The sequence below is a fragment of the Anguilla anguilla genome, chromosome 11 (genome assembly GCF_013347855.1).
Source record: "Anguilla anguilla isolate fAngAng1 chromosome 11, fAngAng1.pri, whole genome shotgun sequence".
NCBI lineage: Eukaryota > Metazoa > Chordata > Actinopteri > Anguilliformes > Anguillidae > Anguilla > Anguilla anguilla.
This window is the reverse complement of record NC_049211.1, coordinates 8,905,000-8,931,333: the sequence shown is the minus strand read 5'-3', so window position 1 is coordinate 8,931,333 and position 26,334 is coordinate 8,905,000. Positions and strand designations below refer to the sequence as shown.

Sequence of the window (26,334 nt, the reverse complement as noted above, 5' to 3'; positions counted from 1 at the left end):
GCTTGGAGAGAGGCCCGGGAGTTCGCCGGTTCAGTCAGCGTAACAATTGGGTTTTATTTCGCAGAACGTATATGAAAGCCGCGGTAGTGAAATTTGGGAACGTTGTCGTCGAATGTGAAATTCTCGCTTTCTCCACGCCCGGAGGGGTGTTGCTTTGAAGTTAAAAAGGCAGCTTTCCTTTGCGGTATTTGAGCATGGATTTTTTTTTTTTCCTTCTTCTTCTTCTCTAGGGGGAACAAATAATGTTTTATACCCTTAAGGTGTTATCTTTTTAGGATGCACTCTTCCCTCGAAATCTCATTTTCCTCGAGTTTCGTCGGGATTGAAAGCGTGTGTTTCAGTGCATCTCTGAACCAAATAAATTGCCCGTGTCCGTTCTCACGCAAGTACCGGACCGGGCGCGTCCCTGCTCTGTCTGTCGTTCCCAGTGTTATCGTGAACTACGCAGAATGGAAGCATTTTAAGAGCCTGACCAGAACCATGACCCCGCTGGAGGAGGACATGTTTCACCTCAAAGACGGCACGCTGGCCCCCCAGGTGTACCTGCGCCCCAAAGAGAGCGTTTACGTCCCTCTGAAGTACCAGACCTTCACCTCCGAGCCTGCGACCGTCACGCAGGTAAACGCAGAGGGAGAGCCGCCTGCGCTGCCCGGCGCTCTGCAGCCGCACAAACACGCTTCATACGAAGATGACAAAGTTTCACAGAGACCGGCCATTTCCAGCGCCGAACAGCACGAGCTGAATCGTAAATGGAAGAGATGGGGGGAGGTGAAACGGGCCAAATATAGCCGGCTCCGTGATTATATTTAATGTGACTTGCCGTGTTCCCAGCATCGTGGACAAAATTGCAGATGGGTTTTAAACACACGTATGCACGCGCTCACACACACACACGCACACTCACACACACACACGCATGCATACACGTACACTCGCGCACACAAACACGCACACACACACATGCACACACACACACACACGGACACGTACACACATGCGCACCCGCACACAAACGCACACACAGACGCACGCACGCACACACATGCATGCACACACACGCACGCACACATACTCACGCACACACATGCATGCACACACACACGCACACATACTCACGCGCACACACACACATACACACACACACACACACACACACACTCACACAGAAGAGAGCTATGCACGCACATTGCAGCCTTCGCCTGAAGGCAAAATGAACCCCTGCTGTCTCTCGGCTTGTGGTTAGGGGCTCTCAGAAAGGTTGAAAACCCCTGATGCACACCACACTGTTTTATTATTCTACGAGTCTAAGAGGAGGCATGCTGTGTGTTGGGGGGTTTGAAGTGTCATTGGCGTGTAGAGGTTCTTCAAAGATCAATTCTGATTGATTTCAAAGGGCTCGCGATCTGCACTGAGGCACCCAAAGTCAGAGGACACCACCAAGTCCTGGTTGTTCTTATTGTTTATCATTGAATAATGCAAGTGTGATACTCCAATTGCACTTCTTATTCAAGAGTACATTATTGAGAAAAAGGGAAGGAGCTTATTAGGATGGCGTCCCCATCCACAGTCACCGGACCTGAACCCAATCGACCATCTGTGGGAGCAGTTAAAGAGGGAAAAGGCCAAGCATCAGTTAACATAAGCGGATCATCGATGGGAAGTGTTGAGAAAGTGCCGGCATCAAATGGAAGATGAGGTGTTACATAAGCTGGCAGAATTAATGCCAAGCAGAGTGAGGGTGGTAATCAAGGTGAAAGGCACACACACAGGGTACTAACAATTTTTCACCTTCAGTAAATACTTAGACACTTTTTTTTTAACTTATATTGTTTAAAAAATAATGTATTCTGGAATAAAAAGTCTAAATGGAGTGTCATAATTGTATTAGCCCTTAAACAGTCAGTTCTTGGTAGTGTGTTGGTAAAGACTTTTGGTCTCCACTGTGTACACAAACTGTGGGCTGAGTGCAACTGAACTGAAAATGCTTAACCAGAATGCAGTCATATGAACAGAAGAGGTTTGTGAAGGCCACTTTTTTCCCATCCTGTTATATCCCCTGCAGACGCCGGCCAATAAGAATTGTGGAAGGAATGCGAACGTGGCTCAAAAGCATCAATCCAACACAGTCCAGCCCAAGACAATCAAAGTACGAAAAGATATTGTCTTATTGAGGATGTAAAATGTTGAATTGCGTGCAGGTAACCGTAAACCTGTCCCATTTAGGTAGCTGCGTAAGTCAATGTAAGTCGACTTAATGGGAAATCCTGAGGTACAGCCGCTACTGTGGCTGTTTTCAGTGAAAACAATCTTGCCCGGCGACACCGCAGGTGACCTTCAGGGCGGAGGACGGCAAGCCGCTGGCCATCTGCCAGGTGGACGTGGAGCCGACGCCCCACGTCATCGATCAGACGTTCCGCTTCTACCACCCCGAGCTCACGTTCCTGAAGAAGGCCATCCGCCTCCCCCCATGGGACGTCCTGCCAGGTGTGCCCGGTATGTGCAGTTAGTTCTGCTTGTGTGCGTGTGCGTGTGCGTGTGCGTGTGCGTGTGCGTGTGCGTGTGCGTGTGTGTGTGTGTGCGTGTGTGTGTGTGCATGTTAGTGTGTGTGTTTGTGTGCGTGTGCGTGTGTGTGTGCGTGTGCGTTTGTGCGTGCATGTGTGTGTTTGTGTGCGTGTGTGTGTGTGTTTGTGTGTGTGTGTGTGTTTGTGTGTGCATGTGTATCTGTGTGTGTGTGTGTGTGTGTGTGTGTGTGTGTGTGTGTGTATATCTGTGTGTTTGTGTGGCCTGTGTGTGTGTGTGCGCGCGCCAGCGTGTTTTGCTGTCTAAGCTCATTATTAGCCACCCACCGGAGCAATCCGTCTGCCTTCCTCTCTCTTCCCTGCTGTCTCACAGGGGTGCCGGCCCGGGGATCCGACACGCCGCCCCACATTCAAGTGCGCTGCAGTGACCCCAACGTCATCTGTGACACCAGGAGGGTGGTGAGCGCAGCCCAGTCCCTGCAAGAGAGACTCAGATCTGAGAAATGTGTCTGAGAGCCTCACATCACACTATATCACAGGAAACGCAATCATTTTATTCTCACGAAGGACACCTACTGCGGGTTTTCCAGAGCTAAAATAAACATTTTTGCAGAGTTTTTCCTGCTCTGCACGGTTGGTCTTCTCTCAGTGTGAGGCTGAAATGTGAAAGTGCGGAAAGGAGCTGATGCCTCCTGTGCTCTCGTTTGAATCCACCAGGCTCCTGACGAACCTCAGGACGTGTTCCTGAAAGTAGCGGGTGGCCAGAGTCCGCAGATAAAGAAGTTCTTCATCATGGTGTTCATGTGCGTACCTGCTGCGTGGGATGGCAGACAGCGGTATCTGATGAAAGGGGTGTCCGCTCGACCCAGACCTTGATTGAGTCGTTCTCGGGCAATTAATCTGTTTTGCCCGACCACAGCTGACTCATTGCATTAGGTTTTCTCATTAAGTTTTCTCAGACACAGCAGGGGCCATAACTCCCCGAAATGAGTCTTAACATTACGAGTGTTACGGAAGTTTCTGGTGACAGCGCTTGATTTTGAACTTTAAAAGCCTTCATCTTTTAACAGCTGCAAAGATTTTTTTGACAGTGAAGACATTTCTAGCTTCCATTTCTCCCCAAGAGTGAAACATCTTGATGACGTGTAAGGACAGATAATGCATTATCTTAGCAGCAAAGCTAGTACTGCTCTTTGAAGGTGTTGAACAGGATGTGACTGCATTTTTCAGGAACATACTCTTTTAGTGGGGTCTTATTTGTGCTGCAGCTCAGTAGCATTGCTAGCGGTGGATGGCTAATCGTTCGGTCGGGTCTTGTCTCCATAGAGACGAGTGGCTAGCAGCGCCGGCGCAGATCTGGCAGGTGTACGTCCACTTCCTGCAGCGCGTGGACATCAGCTGCGTGGCCGGTCAGCTGACCTGGCAGTCGCTGGTGCTGAGAGGCTCGCAGGCCCTCAGGAAAGTGCGCTGTCACTCTTCCCTGCCCGGAGAGATCCAGGTACCGCGTCGCCTCTCCTCTGTGTTTACAGCGGGGCTTTTGTTCTCAGAGTGGCTCTTGTGGCATGTGCAACCGCTCTGAAGCCCTGCTTACGGGACGCAGCCTCTCGGGCTCTGCAGTGGCCCTTCCCCCCCCCCTAACGGCCCCTCTCGTCTCTCGTTCCCTCCCCTGTGTTCAGATCGACCCCCCGGGGGCGTTCGCCCTGCCCCCCAACGCCGTGCAGGACCTCCAGATCGGGGTGCGCCCGCGCAGGGCCGGCTGCCGGTTCGCGTACCTGAACGTGGTGGACGCGGAGTACCGTCAGCTGGTGGCGTCCTGGCTGCTCTGCGTGTCCTGTCGGCAGCCACTTATATCCAAAGTAATGAGGCTCGGGTGTTTGCGCCGCGGTTCAATGGACGATAATGCGCCCCATTTGTGTGGAGCTCATAATATGCCACAAATTTAATCTGTAGTTAAGGGGAGCGAGGGCTCCGGGCTCCAGACAACTTATTAGAATTTGAAAGTGCCTTACTTGCACGTCCACGTCTCCGCTCCAGATTTTTACCCCGTTTGCCGGCAAATACAGTAATCTCCTTTAAAATGTTTTTCCTGGAGATCAGAATTCATTATGCCTTTCGACAGTGCCCTTAAAAATAGAAATAAGAAAGACTTGGTGACAAATGGGGTAATATGTGTTTAGGAATAATTTAGCCTCCAGTTGCGCACAAGGTGCAATGTTTATGGGGCTGTATAATGTTTTTCAGTAAGCTTCTACAAACTTTATTAGGTCAGCTTCATTCCGACCATTCCAGCAATTTAAATTTTGAATGTTTGAAAGGTTCCCTGTATTTTGGTTTACTGCCAAAAAAGAAACATGATTTCTTTACGCGCTGACTTTAAAATGCACTACTATTTATGGCTTGTCTTGGCATTATTTTCAAAGACTTTCTTGCGTCCTTGCTCTCCATTTTTCAAACGTGTGTGTGTGTGTGTGTGTGTGTGTGCGCGGGTGTCTGTGTGTGTACTTGTGTGGGTGTCTGTCTGTCTGTCTGTATGTGTGTGTGTGTGCGGGGGGGTCTATGTGTGTACTTGTATCTGTGTGTGTGTGTGTGTGTGTGTGTGTGTGCGCGCGTGTGTTTGTGTGTGTGTCTCGTTTTTTCTCCCATATTTTCCAGGCATTTGAAATCTTTCTTCCTGTGCGAGGTGGAAGGGGAAGCAACAAGAAAATTACCTACACCAATCCCTACCCCTCCAGCAGAGTTTTCCTGCTGAGCTCCGACCACCCCGACCTGCTCCAGTTCAAGGAGAACTCATTCCAGGTGAGAGCCGGCATTCTCCCTGCACTTAACAATGGAGCCGGCAGCCTCTGCAGGCTCGTCTTCATGATTCATTAAAGCTAATTTCTTATCGCACACAAATACCAGTGGACACGAACAATGAAGGAATCTTTGTGGTGGTGTTATATGAAAAGGTGAAAACCTGAAATGTAGTTCTTGGTTTTATGACCTGCAGCTATAATTGTTCATCTGGGTGTGTGTGCTTGCGTGCGTGTCTGTGCGTGTGTGTGTGTGTGTGTGTGTGTGTGTGTGTGTCTGTGCATGTGCTTGTGTGCCTGTGTGTGCGTGTTGTCTGGGGAGCTGCCATTTTGTACCAGACAAGAGAATCAAACCACTCATGCTTCACAGTGTTTCCATAGAAACAGAGAGAGAGAACTATAACCAGAAAGTTTCCGAATTGACTTTTAATTCATGTTTACTAGACAAATGTTATATATGAAGCTAATATTAGGCCATTTCAGAATAATATCAAGTAATCTGAATTATTTTTGACTAAATTTTATTTAAAGGAACGAAGCGCATTTCAATTTTGATATGTTGTTATGCAGCTACAATGGATTCAATAAATAATGCACCAGGAATCAAATGCTATATAAACACTGTTTTCGCTAAATTTAAATTATGTTTTAGCAGTGCGGTTGAATGAATAGAGCGATCAGATTTACCAGAACGTTCTGTTTTTGCCATTTGTTCTAGTTGTCAGAATAATCAGAATTTCCCCTGGCTGTGTAAGGAAATCCTGCACTCCTGAATGGCCTTCATCAGTAAAGGACCTAATGTACAAAGGGCTTCTGGTAATTTACGTTAGATTGAAAAACCTGTAATATGGGGAGCAGTCCAAATGACACACGGTCTCAACTGTTAATGGTTCTACACCAATACAATGCTGAAGTGCTAACTTCAATAATCTATTCTGTTCCTTCAGTCAGCATTGATTCAATGACATGCTGTAGTCCCTGTATTAGAAAGATTACGAACAGAGTTGGCTTTTCAACCTGGGGGTGGGGGGGTTGGGGACAAGAAATCTTAGTGCAGGGGGGGAAAAAAGGCAAAAGAACAATCAATTGGTACTGTGCTGTCGGGAAAATAAATCTTCTGACATTGACCAAAAAGATATTGCAGCTGTCCATTAAGGATTATGCAGAACGAAAAGCCCCCTCTAACCATAACATCTTGCTTCAAGTTGCCCAGTGCACTGCAGACAAATCCTTTCAAACAGAGCGATCCACAAACAGATGTTCAGCGTTCCAGACATCAGCAACGATGCTTGCAATATCCCTCATTTCATAACTCCAGCAACACAGAGTAGCCCTGGTCTAGAGATATGTCCTCTGGACTGTGAGTTTACAGTGAAAGGGTAGTATCAAGAGGTGTAGTTTTCTAAATGTATGATATCTGCATTTGCATATAATTGTACCATTTACCTGTAACTGTATCGCAAAGACAAAATTGTTTTTTTTCCCTCCAGAGATCTTCTTTTCTTGCGGTCCTAATTGAATTCATTTAAAAGGAATATGCATTCTCTCATTCTGGATCCCGTATGTACAGGTTCCTATCACCAGTGATTTGTTGTAATTAAAGAACCTCATGTAATTTGGCTTAACTAAACTGAAGCATATCCACACACAAATCAGGTTGCTTTAGTCGACCGTGTGAGGAGAATAACAAGAAACACTTAAACACAATAAAACCCCGCGAATTTCCTTTCTAATGTGATGATATTTTTGTCTCAAAAAAAAGTTTCTATTCCCACGTTCAGCTCTGACCGGCCCTTCTGATAGTGTCCGTGATCTCTCTCGTAGATCGGGGGAGGGGAGACGTACACCATCGGACTGCGATTCGCCCCCAGCCAGTGCGCCGGGGCGGAGGAGATCCTCGTCTACATCAACGACCACGAGGACAAGAACGAGGAGACCTTCTGCATCAAGGTCCAGTACCAGTGACCGGCTCGGGCCCCTGGAACCCCCCGGAACCACCCCCACCAGTATAAACGGCAGCACCGGGACCCGAAATCGATAGGTACCGCGGGGCTGTGTCGCGCCTGACTTCACCGGTCAGCAGGGCACTACTGAAGGGCACGGCAGGACAGAGAGACCACGGTCGCGGTAAAAGACGGTTCCACCTCCTGACTGCCAAACAGGAAAGTGAAAGAGAAACACTAGCTGATGGCAACCGGCGGAAATCGCTAGCTGCAGCCGGTGCAGCTTCGTATTGATTCGAAAAAAATCAAGTACGGGTGAAATTTAATTTAAAAGCCAAAAAACAACTTGCAAAGCAAGGCGTCGTAATTCCTTCTGTTCCGTGTTATCGATTGATACCTGACCAGCTATAGTCTTAGATGTCTGCAGTGCAACTACTTTCAACATATAGCTTTCTGTAAGTATCTATATAAAACAATACCCGTAGCCTACATTACATATTCAAAGAGGTTTAAAACCAGCTGTGTTAGCAGCTCTGAAGTGAGCTACACTTGCAATAGTGCTACCAAATGTGCCTTCACACATTGTGCCATTCGAACGTTCAGGGAAATTAAATGAGTTGATGCTTCAACGTAATAATCTTTGACAGCTCCTTAAAAAAAAGTTTTCAAATTGGCTGTAAATGCTCTGGTGGTAGCAGAGATTTTTTTTCTTTGAGAGTTTACCTGTGATGTTCAAAAACCCAGGGAAGCCGTTTGGAGTGGAAATGTTGGGCGCGTCGGGAAAAAAAAAAAAAGTTTTTTTACTCACCGTCTACTTTTAGCGTCTTAGGCGCTACGCGCGCCACTCGAGCGTAACTGGGCTGTGAAATCGGTGCTCCCCCACTCAGCCTAATTTTCGTGGCCCGGCTGTAACCGACGAGAAGCCGCCGTGCCGTCTTTAACCCTTATCAGCGTTCACGCTTCAGGGTTCTGCATTTTCACATCGGGGGGGGGGGAACGCGGACGCATTAGCGGTTCGAGCGTGGACGTTTTTTATTAATGCTATTTCAGCCCGGGACCCGTCCGGGGGGCGATTTGATTAGGTTGTGCGGCCACCTCCTCAGTAGCCCCGCCCGTAAGAGCCTGGCCAGCCCGAAAGGGTGATCCTTCAAGAGGAGGAGTGCTCCCGGATAATCATTTCAGAGGAGCCCCAACATTTCTTTGATTGCAACGAGGATAAGAGGGAATCATAACGCAATCCTGCAGTTACGTCCGCGGGCACAGCACGTCCTGTAACGTTCGGCGAGCCGCGCCGCCCGGATTTTTTAACATTTTTATTTTTTATTTTTTTGATTTCTAAAGACTGTGAGCAGGGGGCAGAAAGAGCAAGCTCGTCCCTTAAGTGTAATTAGATGCGCCGTAATGAGGTATGATTTTCCGCGAGGAGACGGTCTCTTCACATCGCTCTCATTAACGTCGGCGTGCGCTGAGGATCCTCGTTCTCCGCACGCCGCCTATCAGCGTGGAGCCCTGCGAATTCTGTCAACAACCCCGGGCTTACATAACACCCAGTTATACAAGCTCCCTCATTAGGATTCACCGTGTGAAATACATTTTGGTTTGGGGAAGAGAGCAGTGAAGATGCAGGGAGAAAACGCACAGTGTACAGACACATCAGCCATTTTGCCAAGTTTTAAGGGGGCATAAATGTTCGGGTGACCGTGCAGGATTGCTTGTCTTCCGTGGGTTTAAAACCCCAGGCCCGTGGTCTCCTTCCAAAAATCCCCAGCTAATCCTGGAACGCCACCGGGTTTCTTTAACACGGGATCAGCGTTGAGCGCCTTCTCCTGATGCTCCTGCGCTTTGAAACGGTTGCTGTTTTCTGATTGTGAAATGCCACAAACCCAAAACCAAAAAAAAAAAAAAAAAAAAAACAACAAACTAGAAAGGGAAATGGGGCGGGGGGGGGAGAGAAGTGCTTGAAGTGGCAGGAAACATAACGGCGTGTGAAAGTGTGTGAAACGCGGCTCTTCTCTGGAATCCCGCGGGCTGGAGCGGCAGCAGCACCGCTCTCTCTCACACACGCAGCCGTGCAGCTGCGGTTTAACACAAGCACCGACGACGCCCGCCTTTGTGTTGCCGTAGGAACGGTGCGCCTCCCCCCAACGCGCCCCACAGAAGCAGCCTCCATCGCTCAGAGCCATGTGCCCTCAGCAGAGAGTTTAAGGAGTGGAGTTTATTCAGGTAAACTTTGATGCCGGAGGTTGGACTGCTCTCACCAGTCAGCGGAGAAATACTGAGGAGAAGAATCTTTAGCGCTCTGCACAGAGTTTCCTTTCAGCCCAGGAAGAGGGAAGGAAATTCATTTATGAACTCAGCAATAAAAAAGCAGCTTGCTTGTGTGGAGAGCATGGTTCATCGCACAGTGATTCACAGTGATTTGGGATGTGGAGGAAAGATGACTATATGTGTGTATGCGTGTGTGTGAGTACGTGTGTGTGTGTGTGTGTGTGCGTGTGTGCATGCGTATGTGTGTGTGTGTGTGCATGCGTGTGTGTGTGTGCACGTGTGTGTGTGTGCATGCATGTGTGTATGTATATGGTGTGTGTCTGTGTGTGTGTGTGTGTCCGTGTCCGTGTGTGTGCGTGTGTGTATGTGTGTGTGTGTGTGCGCGCGCGTGTGCATGCGTATGTGTGTGTGTGTGTGCACGCGTGCGTGTGTGTGTGTGCATGCATGTGTGTATGTATATGGTGTGTGTCTGTGTGTGTGTGTGTCCGTGTGTGTGTATGTGTGCGTGTGTGTGCATGTGTACCTGTGTGTGTGCGTGTCTGTGTGTGTGTGTGTGTGTGTGTGTGTCTGTGTGTGTCTGTGTGTGTGTGTGTGTGTGTGGGGAGAAAGGCAACAGCCATATCTCATCTGTGAGATGTGGCGCGATGGGGAGTGCTGCCGGATTAAACCGGTTTCCCTGCTGGGCTGTTGAGATGCAAACAAACATATTAAAACGGCTCAATGTGACTGATAGCATTACCTGCTCCATGACCAAATGCTTATGAAGACGTGCGGACGAAAGGAGTGCTGTTCCCTCCTCTTCAGACGGAGGGCTTTCTGGAGCGTTCAGCAGGTGGCACCCTAGCACTTGAAAATGCCTCTGCTCAATATGAGGTCTGAATGATAGGCATTCACAGGGTTTTTTTCAAAATGGAAGATGAATGTCCCTCCACATTCTGCCTGTTCTCCATTAATAAGTAGATTTTGTATTTTTTAAAGAGTTATTTTATGTGTCTTTTTTCATGAAATGATAGTTTTTACTGATTTGCTGCTGTTTTTCTTAGAATATGAACACTGTATTTTAAGCTTATTTGGAGAGAGCATTGTATTGCAAATTAAACAGAACTATACATTTGGCTGTGTTTTGTGAGTGTGTTGTTGACTAAAAGGATGGTGGGTTCTGGTGGAGTGACGTGAAGTGTGAAGTTTCATTGGTGGCTGTTGAGGTTTACAGGATCTCTGGACCCATCCTCTCTATGCATAGTGTCAGGAGATCGTTCAGAGCCAACACCCCCCCCCCCCCCCCTTCCCCTTTGTAGCGTCCATGAACAGTCACTGTATAATCGTGCCTCGTCAGCACTTCAGATGGCCACTGACACCTGGAGGTGATGAGGCACTTAAACACAAAAGGTAAGTTATAAAGGGAAATGAGGCCACAGTAAAAAGAGAGGGCCAAGCGCAATAAAAAATGAGTGCAGATGAAATGGGCTGTTAAGTTCTCTGTCTTTCCATATCTTACAGCCACGGAGTGACCTCACTCCCCACCGGCGTCTCAGAGTCTCTACATTTTTCCCCCAAGTTTACTGTCTGATTGCGTGCAACAGATAAGTTTCAGGCCTTATTATACAGAACATAAAGCTTGTGAACCATTCCCTGCTTCACTCCAAAGATGTTTTAGGGGCCGCAATAAATTAAGTTGAAGGTCATAAAATTAACAATTTCTCTGGGCAAACAAATCTTAATTTTTTACTTTTATTGTTCTGTTCTTTTTCTTTTATGTTCGTACTAAACTAACCGTGTAGTTTATTCACCTTTGTTTTGTTTTCACTTGTGTATATTATGTCTTGTTTTCACTTACCAGAAGGCCATTTTGAGGATTACCCATGTCTACTGTGCAATATTTAACATAGCTATTATTATTTTAGTGTCTATCTCAGATTTCAGCTTACAGATTCATTCTTCTGCTGGGAAATAAACTTCTCCTAATATCTTTGGCTAGAAATCCCAGAAATAAATGCAGTGTAGCATAGTATTGTAAGTAGTACTAGAATAGTAATATAATATAAATCCAAATAGTAGTTTTCATCAGAGTAGATACCCTGTATTTCTGTACAGTATGTACAGTATACAAAGCTGCAGTTGCTGCAGTGGAACAGGATTGTTTGTTACTGTAGAGATGGCTTCTTGGATTGGAACACCTCGTACACTTGAACCTGAACTCGTCTCTTGTACACAACGTCCGGTAAACACATCTTTGACAACATGGAAGGAGGGGGGTTGGCCTCCTGGATCTTGCAAGCGGGCTACCCATAACGCTAGTGGACATCGAACAGCTGGAGAACGTTGTATCTTTGACCTTTGACAGTTGTACCATTACATCAAGTAATCATGTAGGATACCCCCCCCTCCCGCACACACCCTAACCCCCCCCCCACCACACTATTTCCATGTTGTGAATGCACCTACATGTTAGCTGTCAGTCTACTGCTGGTAATTTACCTTCCATCTTCTTTTTCCGGTCAAGCACTGACTTCCTCAGACTCCCCTGTTCTGCCTCCTTGCTTAATATTTTGTAATGTGACGCGTACCCCGAGTGGAGCCCATTTGGCCATTTTTTTCCCCTTCCCTCTGTGTGACGTCTGCTCCAGCGTACCTTCCCTCAGCTCCGCAGAGGTGTTGAGTGGTGGTGGTGGGGTGGGGTTGAGGGGGGTCGGTCTGGAGGGGGATCTTTGTCCGGCTTTTAAGAGGGAGAAGAAGAAGGGAGGGAAAAAAAGAAATCCACTTTGAATCAGTATCCCATCCCAGCGCGCCAGATTGCCTTCCCTTTCAGTCTTTTTGACAGAAGGAAAGTACAGCCATTTTTGCCAAATGTAAAAGGTACTTGCAGGCATACCAAACTTTTATAGCCTTATCGACGGTAAATCTTCATAGAAATAGTACTGTTGCAGGGACAATGATGTGAATACATTATATAGGTACCTTTCTTTTACTTTTACAGTATTGTGACTGTTCATTTTTGTACATCTAGCCATGTGGAAGGTATTTATAGTGACGTGGTGTAAGTATTTTCTTTGAGAGGTTTGAAACCTGTATTAAAATGGATCATTTAAGTAATTTCATATTTTCCTTTTGATCACATGGGAAGTATCATATTCCTTTGATGTATGCCAATTTAGGTTGATGTGGCCTCATATAGTCAGATGTAATCAATTACAGTGCGTGTTTCATCTGTTTTTGCGTGCAGTCAGACTATGTAAATCAGTGTAATTTTATCTCCACGGAAACCACAGTTCATTCTGCTTAGTAAACAATGATGGAAATTACAGCATATTGCTACTGTGACTTTCTGAAGAACAACCCTAGATTTGTATCTAAAATATATTATTGTTTTGAACAAAATTTGATGAGTCTGACTTTCAGATAATTAAAAATGAGACACATAATACTAACTGGTTTGATGTTACTTGAAGTTCTTTTTTTTATTTTTTTTATTTAGACCTCAATCGTCTTAATGCCCTGATACCCGGCATTATTCTGCAAGTACCTAAAGTATCTTTCAAAGACATGCGCAACCTTAAACAATATATTTTTTTAAACTGTAGAAGTGAAATATCCTGTTAATGTGTCGCTCATTTGTCTTAGGATATGTGCAGCGTCCTCCAAAAGCCCCAAAATATAATTCCTGCTAGAATCTTGTGTAGTCTCTTCAAGTATTTACTTCTGTGTCTGTGTGAATTATGTTCAGTTGCCATGTAGAAAATTCCCAAAAAGACAAAATATAGTTTCCATATCTGCTGTGCCAGTGTTGTCTGTGACTGACAGCTGGGCATGCACATAAATGAGCAAAGCGTACCCTGGGGAGGCAGGCTTTCGATCAGAGGGGCGCCCATATCTCAGTGCACGCCAACAATCCCCTCTGGTCAGCTGGGGCAGCGCAAGTCACTGTGTGGGAGCTCAGCTGCCAGACTGCGGAGTTTAAAACGAGCAGCGGCTGGCATCGTCTTTGTCTTTCAGGGGAAAGTGTGAGCTCGCCTGTGTTGTCCTTTATTGACGGGAGGTTGCATCAGTGGGCAGGAACATGATTCGGCATTGCAAACTGCAACAATATGGGTAAAGTTACAAAAACAAAATAATATTCTATGATTAAAATGTTCGGCCTACTAAAATGTGAAATGGACTTTGATATGGATGTGGGGACACAAAAGCACGCACACCCAAAACTTTTATCTAGCGTGCCCCCCCCCCCCCCCAGAGATGTGATTCTGCCCTGGTACAACTGCAACTCGCCAGCATTCCCAAATGATGAGGTTCAGCTGGAGGTAACTAGGCTGTCAGGTTGAGGTTGTTTTTGTTTTAGCACATCTCTCTGTCAGTTAGTGAGGAATCCCATTCCCCTGAATGCACACTGCATTACCGGAGGTAGATGGAAACAAAAAACAACGGGACATTTCTACCAGTTGAATGTTTCTCGGTTTTAATTGTGCATATTTGCCAGCATTTAATATTGTACACATACACTACATGGCCAAAAGTATGTGGACACCTGACATCCAACATCTCATTCAAAATTATGGGCATTATTATGGAGTTGGTCCACCCTTTGCTGTTATAACGACCTTTACTCTTCTTTGTACTGGATGTTGGAGCACTGCAGCAGGGATTTGCTTCCATTCAGCCCGAAGAGCATTAGTGAGGACGGGCACTGATTGGATGATTAGGCCTGGCTCTTAGTTGGCTTTCCAATTGATCCCAAAGGTGCTGGATGGGGTTGAGGTCAGGGCTCTGCAGGCCAGTCAAGTTCTTCCACACCGTTCTCTACAAAAGCATTTCTACATCAACATCGCTGTGTGCCTGGGGGCATTGTCATGCTGTAACAGGAAAGGGTCATCCCCAAATTTGGAAGCACAGAATTGTCTAGAATGTCACTGAATTAAGATTTGCCTTTGCTGGAGCTAAGGGGCCTAGCCCAAGCCATGGAAAACCGCCTCAGACCAAGTGAATTTTGAAGTGTTGCATCATGTTTTCATACATTGCTTGTACTGGGTTGCTACACATGGCAGATACCCTCTGCTTCCTGCAAAAATACTGAAGTTGAAAAGTTGGAAACCGCAATAAAGAAGTAACTTTTACACAATAAAATTCACAATGTGGCTGAATTTCCATTTTTCAGAGGAAACTTCAAGACAGGATATTCATTTTCTGACCACTGCAGGGATTGTTTAATGTTAAAATTGTGCTGGGTCAATGATGTATGTTTCCAATGAATCTATTTATTGGATCACAGTGAGATTCCATTCCATTGATCTGTTTATTTTTCTGAGCCAATTTTTCCAGGAAGGCCAGCAATTATACCTCTGGTGTCTAAAAATGTTCAATTTTGTAGGTAGTTGATGTACAGTACAGTAGTTAACCAGCAGGAGAGGGGCAAGTGGTTCTTTATTTTCAGAACTCTGTAGCATCACTCAGTGCCATTTGCATAAATGTATTAAAGTCCATTAAAAACTATTTTTACATTTTTGTACCTTCTGTTCCTCTAGTCTAGTTCATCCAGTACAAACTATGCTTTTAAAAGTTTTCAGCACACTGCTTAAGTCATTTGGAGCCGACCTTAGGAAAAAGCTATGTAAAGGCTTAGGTGCTGAAACATGAACAGGTGCATTGCACAAGCTTAGTAGAACGATGAGGCCCAGCTTCGATTTAAGGAGGAGCATAGAGAAGGATTACTGCTCAACATATAATGCAGAATTCTGACTTTTTTTTCCCTGGAAAGAAGTATGTACTCGTTGTATTTTCCAGAACACAAGGAAAGGTTTAAATGGGATGCAGTGGATTCTGATAGATCTGTGCAGCACTCAGAGAACCAGCATGCTCTGCTCTTTAATTCACTCCCAAGTTCAGCTGCCTCTGCCTGGCTGTAGTGCACTGTACAACGGCTTAATGATTCATCCTCCACATTATCATTTTTCTAGAATGCAAATACACAAATATTCCCAACAGAAATTAAAAGGTTTCATTTTTAGACGCCTCTTTAAAAACAAGCGGGGAAACCAATTATGTAAACGTAATTAAACGCAAGCATTATTGCGGCGCTGAAAATCAGCACAGCGTTATTCAAAACAGTGCTAATTTCACTTCTTTGACCCTCCCTTAATGATCGCACAGCCTGTAGAAAAGTGCTACTCCAAAAAATTGAGTTAAATTACAGGTATTTTGCTAATCGGGAGTCCTGCTAAGCTGCTACACTGGTGTATGGAAAAGTGAGCTTTACATAATTTTGATTAGTCTAAAATGGTTGTCTAAAATTTTTTTTTTTAATTATTATTTTTTTTAATGCTGTATAGCTTCAGAAGTTATGAGTTGGGAGGGAGAGCCTGGGGTGTTAGAATTTTGCACTTAATTCTCACTCATTGCAGTCTAACCTATAAGTTAACCACAAGGTCTGTGAATACAAAATAAGCAAATACATATGCATACTTTAAACGTATTGAGCGAAGTGCGGTAAGCCTTTTTTTTTGTATGTACAAACCCCACCACAGCGGTGCTGGAGTATGAAGTGGTCGATTGAAGGGGCAAAGGTTTTTGTCTGAAACACAGGATCATTAATTCGGAGGATGTTGGGTTTAATAGAGGATGTGGACTCTGAGACGTGAGCTTGTGGCCGTGTTGGGTAAGAGAGACGAGGCTGATTCTATAACTCTGCTAATTGGAGCTATATCAGACAAGAGTCGCGCCTGCCTGTTCCTGACAGATGTTCGGGTGGGGGAGCAGGACTTAAAAAAAAAAAAAATAAGCGAGAAATGAGAAAGTTTTCCTTTGCGAGAGGCTGAATATTGATGCTGGCTCTCCACAGCGTGATTGAAGATGATGAATGAATCATGGGCTCGTTTGGCGAAGCTCGTGTTCCCGCTGAAACGGAAAGTTGACTACGAATGCTGCCCATTTCCTTCTGCCGGAAGTCGGGTGGGGGAAAAATAAATTAACATGTGAAATGGTCACTCTCCATGTCTAAGCTGGGGAGACACGTTGAAGAAGGACCTAGGCTTTGGGTTGGATGACATCGTCCTGATGGATTGGTTGAAATGGGAGATGGCCGTTTATTTTGTGCGTAATGGAGGGTGGAACTCTGCAGTGATGGAAATTTGGCGTTGTGATTATGCCCTGCGCAAGAAATCCTCCATCTCGTCCTGCTGAACTTTACAGTGAGGCCACGGAATTCAAGAAGCTGCCTTGAGAAGGACTGAGTATTTCACTGTTCACTAATAATAATTCAATAGGTGAGAGTTCCCAGCTTGAGTGACTGGAAATTAAATGGACATGGTTTGGTTTATAAGAAAAATTACTCAATCTGTTTTTTTTTTTTTAGTATTAAATGTTCAGGCAGCTGAAGGGATTTGAATGACTTAAATGTTTTCCCATTGTGGGTTTCATATGTGAAATTATGCCCCGTTTTCTCTTCTTGCCCCAGCTGGACTTCAGTTTCAGCGGGAAATTGGGCACTGGAGATTTTTTTTAATATACAGCAGACAGAATTAAGCGAGTGTAAATTAAATCTGAGGTCCTGATTGTGCGTGGTGTACCTTCTGTCAGCAGATTACTCCTGCGTAATTAGGGAAGGCACAAAATGGCTCCCTGTGTTCCAAGTGCAAGGGCCCTTAATGCGATGGCAGCGTTCATGTACTCTGCTGGATTACATCACTGTTGAGGGGGCCTGTCTCTGACCCCTCCTGGTTTTCGGAGGCTGTGGGTCCCCTCAGTGCCGGCCCTAGCCTCTGAGGGGCCCTGAGCAGGATTTGATTTGGGGGCCCCTGCCCTCATCCCAACGTTAGAAATAGTATGTTTTAGAATAACTAGATGGCCCTGAGCAGCTGCTTATGTGAAGCCTTATTGGGTAAGGCTGGCTCTGGGTTCCTGCACTTAAATAGCCTTTGCTGTCACTCAACGTCTTGTGTTTTATAATTTCAACGATACCAAAGAGGGATGTGGGGCATCCACATTCCAGTACACCAAGTAGACAAAATTTGGCCGCCTTCAGTGTTCATTTTCTGCCCTGATTAGTCCTCCAATTATGCATGCATTTTATAGTGTAGATTTATCTGAGCTCCAACCCTCTGATGTGCGCATCTTCCAAAAACCGTGTGCTTCAGACGCCCATTGTTTCAATATTTATATCTTGTTTTTATGTATTCCTCAATTAAACAGCATCTAAGCTTGATCTGCTAAAAAAATCTGTGGAACGCATGCACATTTTGGACTTCTTAATGGTCTGCACTGCCATGGAAAAGTTATCTTACAAAAACAATGAGAACTACAGCCAATAAGGAAATGAAGACATTTTCTCGGTGAATGTATTATCATAGATGTGTTTGTTAGGAATTGCAAAAGTAATGGTTGATCTTTATGTATCTATGTGCTTCTTATCAGTTTGAAAAGGTCTTTCATTCAAGTCCAGTGTCCATATAGGAAATATATAAGCCTATTATAATTGTGTCAAAAAAGTGAATAGTTAGTAACATTAACAAGCTTGTTATAAATATTTCCTGTTGATCATCTTTTCATAATGCTCTGTATTAGATGTCTAATTCAAAACATTACAGGTAACAACTACTCAACTGGCAAGCCATTAACTAGCTTTGGTAAATAAATGTGTCATTAGCTCTACAGAGAGACTTCTCTCCCTGAAAAAGTGCATTGCTATGCCGTTCAGCTGAGTTAATTAAATAATGAGAAAGTAATATTAGCAATTAAGCAGTCAAGGGTAAATAGACGCAGGCCTTTAGAGAGTGAAGGGAAGACCGAGCTTACTGTACCATTGTTGAACTGTTGCTGTGCCTTTTTCCCCAAAGGAAAATAATAATATCAGACCGGCTTCATTCTGTTTGGAGTGGAATCACATGTACTGGTCACTGCCCTTGCCCAATGGCCCTGTGTGGCTTTGTGTCTCTCTGTGCTTGTCTATCTGAGCGTCTACATTCGATGGCCACGGCTATGGAATTTCATCATTAGCAGGTTGAAGGTTGAAGTTAAATGGTGAATGGACTGCATTTATATAGCGCTTTGGATAAATTGATGCCTCTCATTCACCCATTCACACACACGCACTCACTCACACACCAACAGTGAAAGGCTGCCATGCAAGGTACTAATGAACTCATTGGGAGCAATTAGGGGTTAGGTGTCTTGCTCAGGGACGCTTGGACACGCCCAGGGCGGGGGATCGAACCGGCAACCCTCCGACTGCCAGACAGCCGCTCTTACCTCCCGAGCTATGTAGCCCCAAGTTAGCAAAGGCACCGGAATCCCCCGGTGTTGCCCAAAGCCAGACCTTGCTGCCGTAGCGGACCCTCCCGCGCCTGGGCCTGGCGTCCGCGGCGCTCGTTTTTTCGGGCGCCCCGGTGCTGCGAAGGGAGGAGCGCGGGTTTACGGCGCTTTCCGTGCGCGTCTCCGGAGTCTCCCGTTCTGATTGGCCGAGCTGCCTGCACATCTGGCTCCGACGGTAACGCGGTCCCTCCGGGCTCCTCGTCGTCACTCCGCATCAAGCGGAGTGTCAAAGTGGCTAATCTCAGATTCACGTCAATGGAGAAGAGGGCCTTTTCTCTCTCTCTCTCTGGTAATCGAAAGTGGCCGCGCTACATCACATTCCCCATTCCCTGCTGTCATTAAAGACTTCTTTGTTCTTTTGGGGAACGTTTTACCACCACGCGGCTCTATCCGCCGCAGTTAGCAGCAGCTAGTCTGAGGAAAAATGTCAATATTAATTTTTTCGGCGTGTAAATTTATTCCTATCACAGTTATCGCGGCAGGTGGAATTGACACTTGAACCACACACTTTTTTTAAAGCAGTATCTCAGCCATGTAAGAGTCAGATGGGCAGAAATGTTGTACCACATATAGTGTGTTTATTGGAACGCCCATTACAGTGTAGTGTGTTTTTTTATTAGAACGCACACTGCATTGTTAAACACAGACAATGCTGTTTGCCGATTAAAACTAAAAGTACACGAGTTTACGGTAACCCCATTACTTCCTTTGTCAACACCGTTCTTCTAGGTCAAGTTCAACACACCTACACCACTTAATTTCCCTGCTGTCATAGTAAATAAAGTTAATTTGTTGGCTAGGTAACTTGGCTGCAAGCAGTTAAGTGCAGTCACAGCTGGCTACAGATGGCTGCAGATGTACCAGTACATTACTTACTGAAAATGAATATACCTGGAAATTCACATAAATCGGTTACAAAATGTTGCTTGCTAACTAGCTGTATGTCCTATTGTTAGCTTCAGGCTAAATAGTTTTTTTTTTTTTTTTAGCTAGCTACGCATTCACGACAGGCTACAAAGCTAATGAGCAAAGCAAACTTCAGAGTGCAAATTAGAACTAAATCTGCTCGTCCTCCACTAAGATTGGGAAGTTCTGAGAGTTGCAGAAGAACCAGTGTTGCTCACCACTGGTTGCTATTTATAATTATAAACTGGAAATACACAAATACACTTAATTCCCTTCCTTTTCCAACATGGCAGCTGTACAGAATCCGATGACAAAACCAGTGTAAAGGGAACTCCCACCAACAGATCTGCTGTTTAAAAGACCAATATTCACAGAGGCAGACTCCATCTCAGCTTTCATTACAGTACCCCTGTAACACCTTTCCGTTCTGTTGAGATGGACTGTTATTAATCATCCCATTTAAACGCAAATGGGACCAACCTGAGGGAGAGTGACGGAGACGTGTGAAGGTGACGAGCGCCTGGCAGTTAAGACCCGTGCTCATCGAGGCCTGACCCAGATTAAATGTGCGTAGTCAGAGAACGGTAGGTCTGACGGGCGGTGGAGGAAGGGTAACTTTACTGAGGAGTAGATGAACTCATTTACTTTTTCCTCCTTTTTTTTTTTTGTTTTTGGCTTGGATCTCAGTTTGGATAAGAGATGTGAGGAGATGCTTCCTCTGTGCTTATCTAAAATAAGACGTCGTGAAAGTTGTGCAGAATCAGTAGAAAAGCCAGATTGTTGTTGAAAACAAATTACTTCATGTCATAACTCCAAACCTCCATGCAGTGTTTCATTTGTGGGGCTGGTTTATCTAAACAGGCTGCATTATCAAATAGGCCTACACTTTTTAACTGAACCTATAAAGAGACATGATGAAGGTTCTTTGCTGTCTGGCAATGTACAGATTGGAAAATTAAGCTTGCTCAGTTGCAATAAAAGAGCTGTTTTCCTGACACCCCTGCATTGGTTTGTCTTCTGGATTTTATATAATGTGAAAGCATGGGAGAGGCAAAAAGCATGTAGGAATGTAGAATTATCTATTGTAGCACTATGGAATTTCTTTGCCAAAAGTGGCCAAGTGTCCATGAAGGTTGAATGCAATTTAAAGCAGGAGAGGCTCAGCAGAAATTCTTGAGCATAGTCAGACAAAGATGGCATGGCCATGCTCAAGGATTCAGTAGCGTGGGGGCATGTGTATCCAGAGCAAACATAATTTACTCTCCTCCTCTCTGCTTAAAGAGGGCTCTTCAGTAGTAGCAGACATGGGAAATGGAACACCAAGGCTGGCTTAGCAATGTCTCTGCTCCTCAAATGTGCTCGGTGAGGGTAGCTGAGCTGAGAAACCTCCTTTTGCCCCCCCCCCCCCCCCCCCCCCCCCCAACATGAAGAAGTGCTTGATTAGCAGGGGTTGGGGGTGGGCGTGTGGGGGGGGTGGTTGCTTAGCTACACAGAAAGGGCCACGCCCGGGCAGGTCGTTTCGAGCAAGGCTACAGCTTTGATGACGTGTGCCAGTGGACGGCATAATTACAGTATGGCAGGAAATGCAGCCGCTGCGGACGGGCGCATCGAGGGAAACAAAAATTAATCAATTTCGGCGTCTCTGAATGTCTTCATTCCTCTGAGTACGATCAGGCCGCTCTCCGGTGTACAGAGAGATGTGTGTGTCGGAGAAGCCTTTGGTCTGGCGCTTTGTTCCGCTGTTGGTCCTGACAATAATCCTGCAATCAGGAATAAAGGCCAGAGCGTATTTCTTTTTTTCCACCACGGCGCCGACGTAAATTTAACAGCCCCGTTGGTCCACGGGGCCCTGAGAGTAATAAAAGATGACAGTTATTTTTCTGGCACGGCCACCGATGCTGTTCAACATGAAAATAATTTTAAAACAATTGGGTTTTAATTCAGCTCTCGCTCTCCCCTGGCTTTCCACCACATGAGACTTCACTCTTCTTCATTTTAGTCTAAGGTGCAACACCTCCCTCCCCTTCACCTACCCCCTTTTTACTTTCAGCAGGAATGTGCACGCAGTTAAGAACAAAGCATTAGATCAAGAAAGAAATCATAACATTTTTGTGGGTTAACTCTATTCTAGGTAATATTTATTTTAATTGGCAGCATATGGAAACGCACCTGCTCCAGAAGCAGGTTTCTCATTTGGGAAATAGGAGTTATTAGTGTGTGTTTTTGAAAACGCTGTGTCAATTATTCCCTTATTTGGCAAAACTGAATACGTATCTTAATATTTTATAACTGGTATTTAACACAACACTGAACCACCTCATTCTAATTTCAGCCCAGCAACATATGTTTTAGGGTTATAATGGTCAGAAATCTGAGTACATATAATTGTCATTCACCGCCACCATTTCAGGGTGTTTCTCCCCACTGAGGAGTTTTAACCTCATGTGCTTATTTGGGGGTTCAAGCTTGGTTTTTGCCCCCCTTTGTTTCCCTCCCTTCTGGTTCTTCCATAAAGTGTTTTTGTGACAGTTCCCTGCAAAAAGACCTGTGCAAATGAAATTGATTTGATTTGATGAATCAACATGTAATTCGGTTCAGTTGAAAGAGTGCTTTCATTAGTGTTAAGATGTTCTTCTTTTTGCTTGGATTGCCATTTCTCTCCAATCCAGCCTTTCGTGGCAGCGCGGGAGCCTTCGGTGGGCTCCGTCGCAAAGCATTTGCGGTTAAATTGAAAAAGTTCCCGCTCAACAGTCTTCATGTTCATGCTTTTAAATTGAGAATTAATCAGATTTCATGGAGAATCGTCCATGTGCCCACTGGTGTCTCTGTGCATTAGCACGGCAAACAGTGAGAACAGATTGAGACGACAAGGACAGGGAAGTTAGAATGTATAATGGATATGCCACCGCGCGAGGTATTTAACAGAACGTTTGATTGTTTTCCTGGCCGTGAATGTGCTCTTAAATACAGTATATAATGCGTGTGTGTGTGTGCGTGCGTGTGTATGTGCCTGTGTGTGTGTGTGTGTGTACGTGTGTGTACTGTATGCACGTGTATGTTGGCGACAAGGAAGCTGGTTTGCCAGATGGCTGATTCTGTTAAGGCCAGTACGTGGATGGCATTGAGAAGGGACACAGTATTAGACTACTATAATCACGATCCTTCTGTTAAAGCAGCGAAGGTTCTTTTTGCGGTTACAGAAAATAAATACATTTGATGACTTAAATAGAGTAAAATAAACATTAACTTAAAAAAATTGTTTTAATTAGATTTTCTTTTTTTTTTTACCTTTACTTTTTCTGTCACAGCTGGATATCCAAGGAGCACCTTTTGATATAATTATATTTTCTAGGTTTGAGCCAGTGCTTAAGGCTGCAGATTAAGTTTTACTCCTGTCACCTTTTTTGGGATGAGCACTGTGTACAAATGGAGAACTTGCCTTTTGAGAACTTGCCTGTGGAACGATGGTTCTTGCAGCAGATGAGGTGGGTTTTGATGTTCTTGTGGGCGAAAGGGTTTTGTGGCCTCTGTACCAGCAGTTGATTTAATCTCTGAGGTGGCTTTCTATCCAGTCATTTGGTTATCCTCCCCTTCCTCTAGAGGCTCAGGGTTTCTCGGTCACCTCCGTTGACTGAGATCTTTGGCTGCTCGATCCTTACGTCTTGGGAAAGCACTGTGCATTGCTGACTTTGGGTTAGACATGGTGCTGGAGAATACCTGGGGAACACTGTTTTTAGATTTGCGGTCAGACAGATCTGATATTAATTACATCCCAGTGCTCCTGACCTCTGTTACTTGTGCAGCTGCACAGTCCTGATATCTCACTGCAACCCAGCTTTGCCTAAACGTTAGGCCCTAAAGGTTTGTGTCCGGTTCACCTTCATTTTTCTAACGTCTAATGTCTTTTTGTCTGATCTGTTTGGCCTCTGGTCTCACTTTCCCCTTCCAAATCAGCAGGGTTGCAGGTGCACTTGCGCACTTCATTTACTGTGCCCAGTTTAGGCCAGCATTAATACTACTGTGAAAGCAGGAAAGCCACTGTGTTTTTCTAAGGAAATTGGTCTTGGGTACTTGTTGGCTATTGGGTACATGTTCAGTGCTACGTGTACAGTCATAACCGACAGTCCATTCCTGGGTTCCTGCCATTTGTATTCAATTACATTATGTTGCTTCGCCACAGATTAGTCACCAAACAGCATGGAGGCATTTTGACACTAAATCAAATGAATATCACCATGGAAAAATGCTCCACTTTTGAAAAGTGATATGCATAATAAGCAGATATCAAAATACCACTAGACGACGAAAATGATGCTTCACCTTCAGAGCAAAATTCCCTGTTTACTATGCATGAACCAAAATTATGCACGTGATATCCCACTGTTGACTCTACGCCGTGTGCTCACTGCTGTTTGTAAAAACGATCGCCCCATTCTGCTTTGCGAGATTTGAAAGCGCTCTGCCTAAATTGCCCGTTAGTAAACATGCACGTTATTGAAAATGACAGGCTTCCCAGCCAGTGACTCCAGGCTCTCCTGGTGTAATCCTACAGCAAACACAAGCCTCGTGCCTGTGTTATGTCTGTGTACACGTTGGTGGGACATCAAATAAATAAATAAAAACTTGACTCCGGCTTCAAAAAACCTGCGGGTCTCGTTTAATTTTGGGGGGCCCTGTGTGAGTCTCAAGCCTGCAGTGAGGTCTGTTCTGTGCTTCTGGGCGGGAGCTCTGCCCAGCTGGGGTCGATGGAACAGCTGTGGTGCTTTGCTCCATTAGCCAGACAGCATGTAATTAGAGCCGGGGACCTTTCGCTGTCACAGTGCAGGTGATACCTGGGAGGTTTTTTTTGGGGGTTTTTTTTTTTTTTTTTTTGCTAGCAATGGGTGGAATGAGGCCTCATTGCGGAGCTACCATATGCTAGCCGCGACTTGCTGATTTGAACCGAACGTTGGGGTTTTTTGCTGTGGAGGGCTAACCGTTTTTTGATTTAGTTAAAACAATGGAGTCAGTGATTGACGGCTCACTGTACAGTAGCTGCACCTATTGTGAGTTTCCTGAAACCTTACTCTCCCCGTTCCTAGTTTTCACACTAGACCTCTGGGAATGCATGGCTTTCTTCTCCCCCCCCCCCCCCTCCCCCCCTTACCGCTTCTCATACATTCCCGCTAAAACCCCCGATAGCGCTCAGCTGGTAGCGCCAGCGGGTTCTGTCAGCCCCCCTACAGGAGCAGGCCCCGCGGCTAAAAAAGGAGAAACGCTTTCATGCGGCGTTGGGCTCCGCGTGATACCCCGTGATTTGCTTCCTCTGCATATATGCCCCCGTAAGAGTAATGGCCTTAATAAAAAATAAAAAAAAGAGCTCTTTTGCCCGAGCCCTTGGTCGTGGTGACAGAGGCTGGTTCCTGGGCTGCGTGTAGCCTGCACTCGTCTTTTCTGTTCTCTTTTCCAACGGGCAGAATGAATGGACGTAGTTGTGAGAAGACATGTTGAGGTTTTTATTTTTTATTTATTTTATTTTTTGTGAATGCCCTTCGTCTCCAATGAGGTCATTCAGTTCCTTCACCAATTTTAATTTAAACAAAAATGGCATTAGCAGTTTTCAATTAAGCAGTTAATAATGTGCCATGTTATCTCGCTCCATCCCTTCTCTTTATGGCCTGAACGGCACTGCGCTGTACTTAACGAGCCTGACCAGTCCCCGCTAGTTACTTGTACCCACTGCACCATTATGTGCTTCCTTAATTGGGTTTGGGTTTTATGTGTCTAATAATCTTATATTTCCCGTACTGGCTCAAGTTTTCACTCCTTGTCTCAAAGTGGTCTTCAAGCAATCAAAATGGCCGGGTAATTATTTTTCTTGCGTGCGTGCTGCATGTTTGAACTTAATGTTGCCTGTTATTAAAATGGTTTCTCACGGCAGTTAAACATTACAGGTGGGCTCCCAGTGTTTAATCCGTTTAAGCTGGAAATATTTGGAGACGGCGTCTTGAGACAGACATACTGATTGAATGAGCATATTTACGGCACCTGTTCAGCAAATATTGTATAGCCGATTCTGTCGCTCGCCAGGTTGGCTAACCCGTTACAATGAGTCAAACGGTATCAAGCACAGCTGTCATAACTGTCCAATGTAATAAAGAAGGCCCCAGATCATCCAAAGAATAATATACCTTTTATAACAAGTAAAATGGCTCCTTCAGGAATCTGAACATGAGGGTAACTCACCCCTACTTTAGGGACATCCAGACACAACCTGGTACCGTAATATTTTTATTGTTTTTTTTTATTATTATTTTTTCCCAGTCCCTCCCCCATAGTTTGTCAGAATATGTTTCACTCTATTTCTCTGTTTATGGAGAAAGGGCTGCTCTGTATTTTTGGAATGTGTGGCAGTTGGATCTACAGTCTGTTAGATAGATACATGTCGAGAATGGCCCCTTAGGGGAGAAAATGTCATTGTTCTCGAGCGCTGCTGGGTCTGTGTTGCACTTCATCCATCTCAGTCAGCTCATCTCAGTCTATTCCAGACGTCCCTGACAGTGGCAGCCAAAAAGGTAAACACTATTCTTAATTTGCGGTGAATCAGGATACTAATTAATTAGGCGTATC

General features: G+C 45.2%; 1 protein-coding gene across 1 annotated transcript in view; it reads left to right on the top strand.

Moving 5' to 3' along the window:
• nphp4 (nephronophthisis 4) overlaps window positions 1–8,930 on the top strand; it is a 154,343-nt gene extending 145,413 nt beyond the window's left edge. The window contains exons 22-30 of the mRNA XM_035381236.1: window positions 429–618; window positions 2,063–2,146; window positions 2,328–2,484; window positions 2,893–2,978; window positions 3,237–3,322; window positions 3,846–4,017; window positions 4,196–4,375; window positions 5,172–5,315; window positions 7,136–8,930. Of these exons, the coding sequence (XP_035237127.1) occupies window positions 429–618; window positions 2,063–2,146; window positions 2,328–2,484; window positions 2,893–2,978; window positions 3,237–3,322; window positions 3,846–4,017; window positions 4,196–4,375; window positions 5,172–5,315; window positions 7,136–7,276 (1,240 nt within the window). The 3' untranslated portion in view covers window positions 7,277–8,930. The remainder of the gene's footprint in view (window positions 1–428; window positions 619–2,062; window positions 2,147–2,327; window positions 2,485–2,892; window positions 2,979–3,236; window positions 3,323–3,845; window positions 4,018–4,195; window positions 4,376–5,171; window positions 5,316–7,135) is intronic.
• Window positions 8,931–26,334: the final 17,404 nt, after the last annotated feature.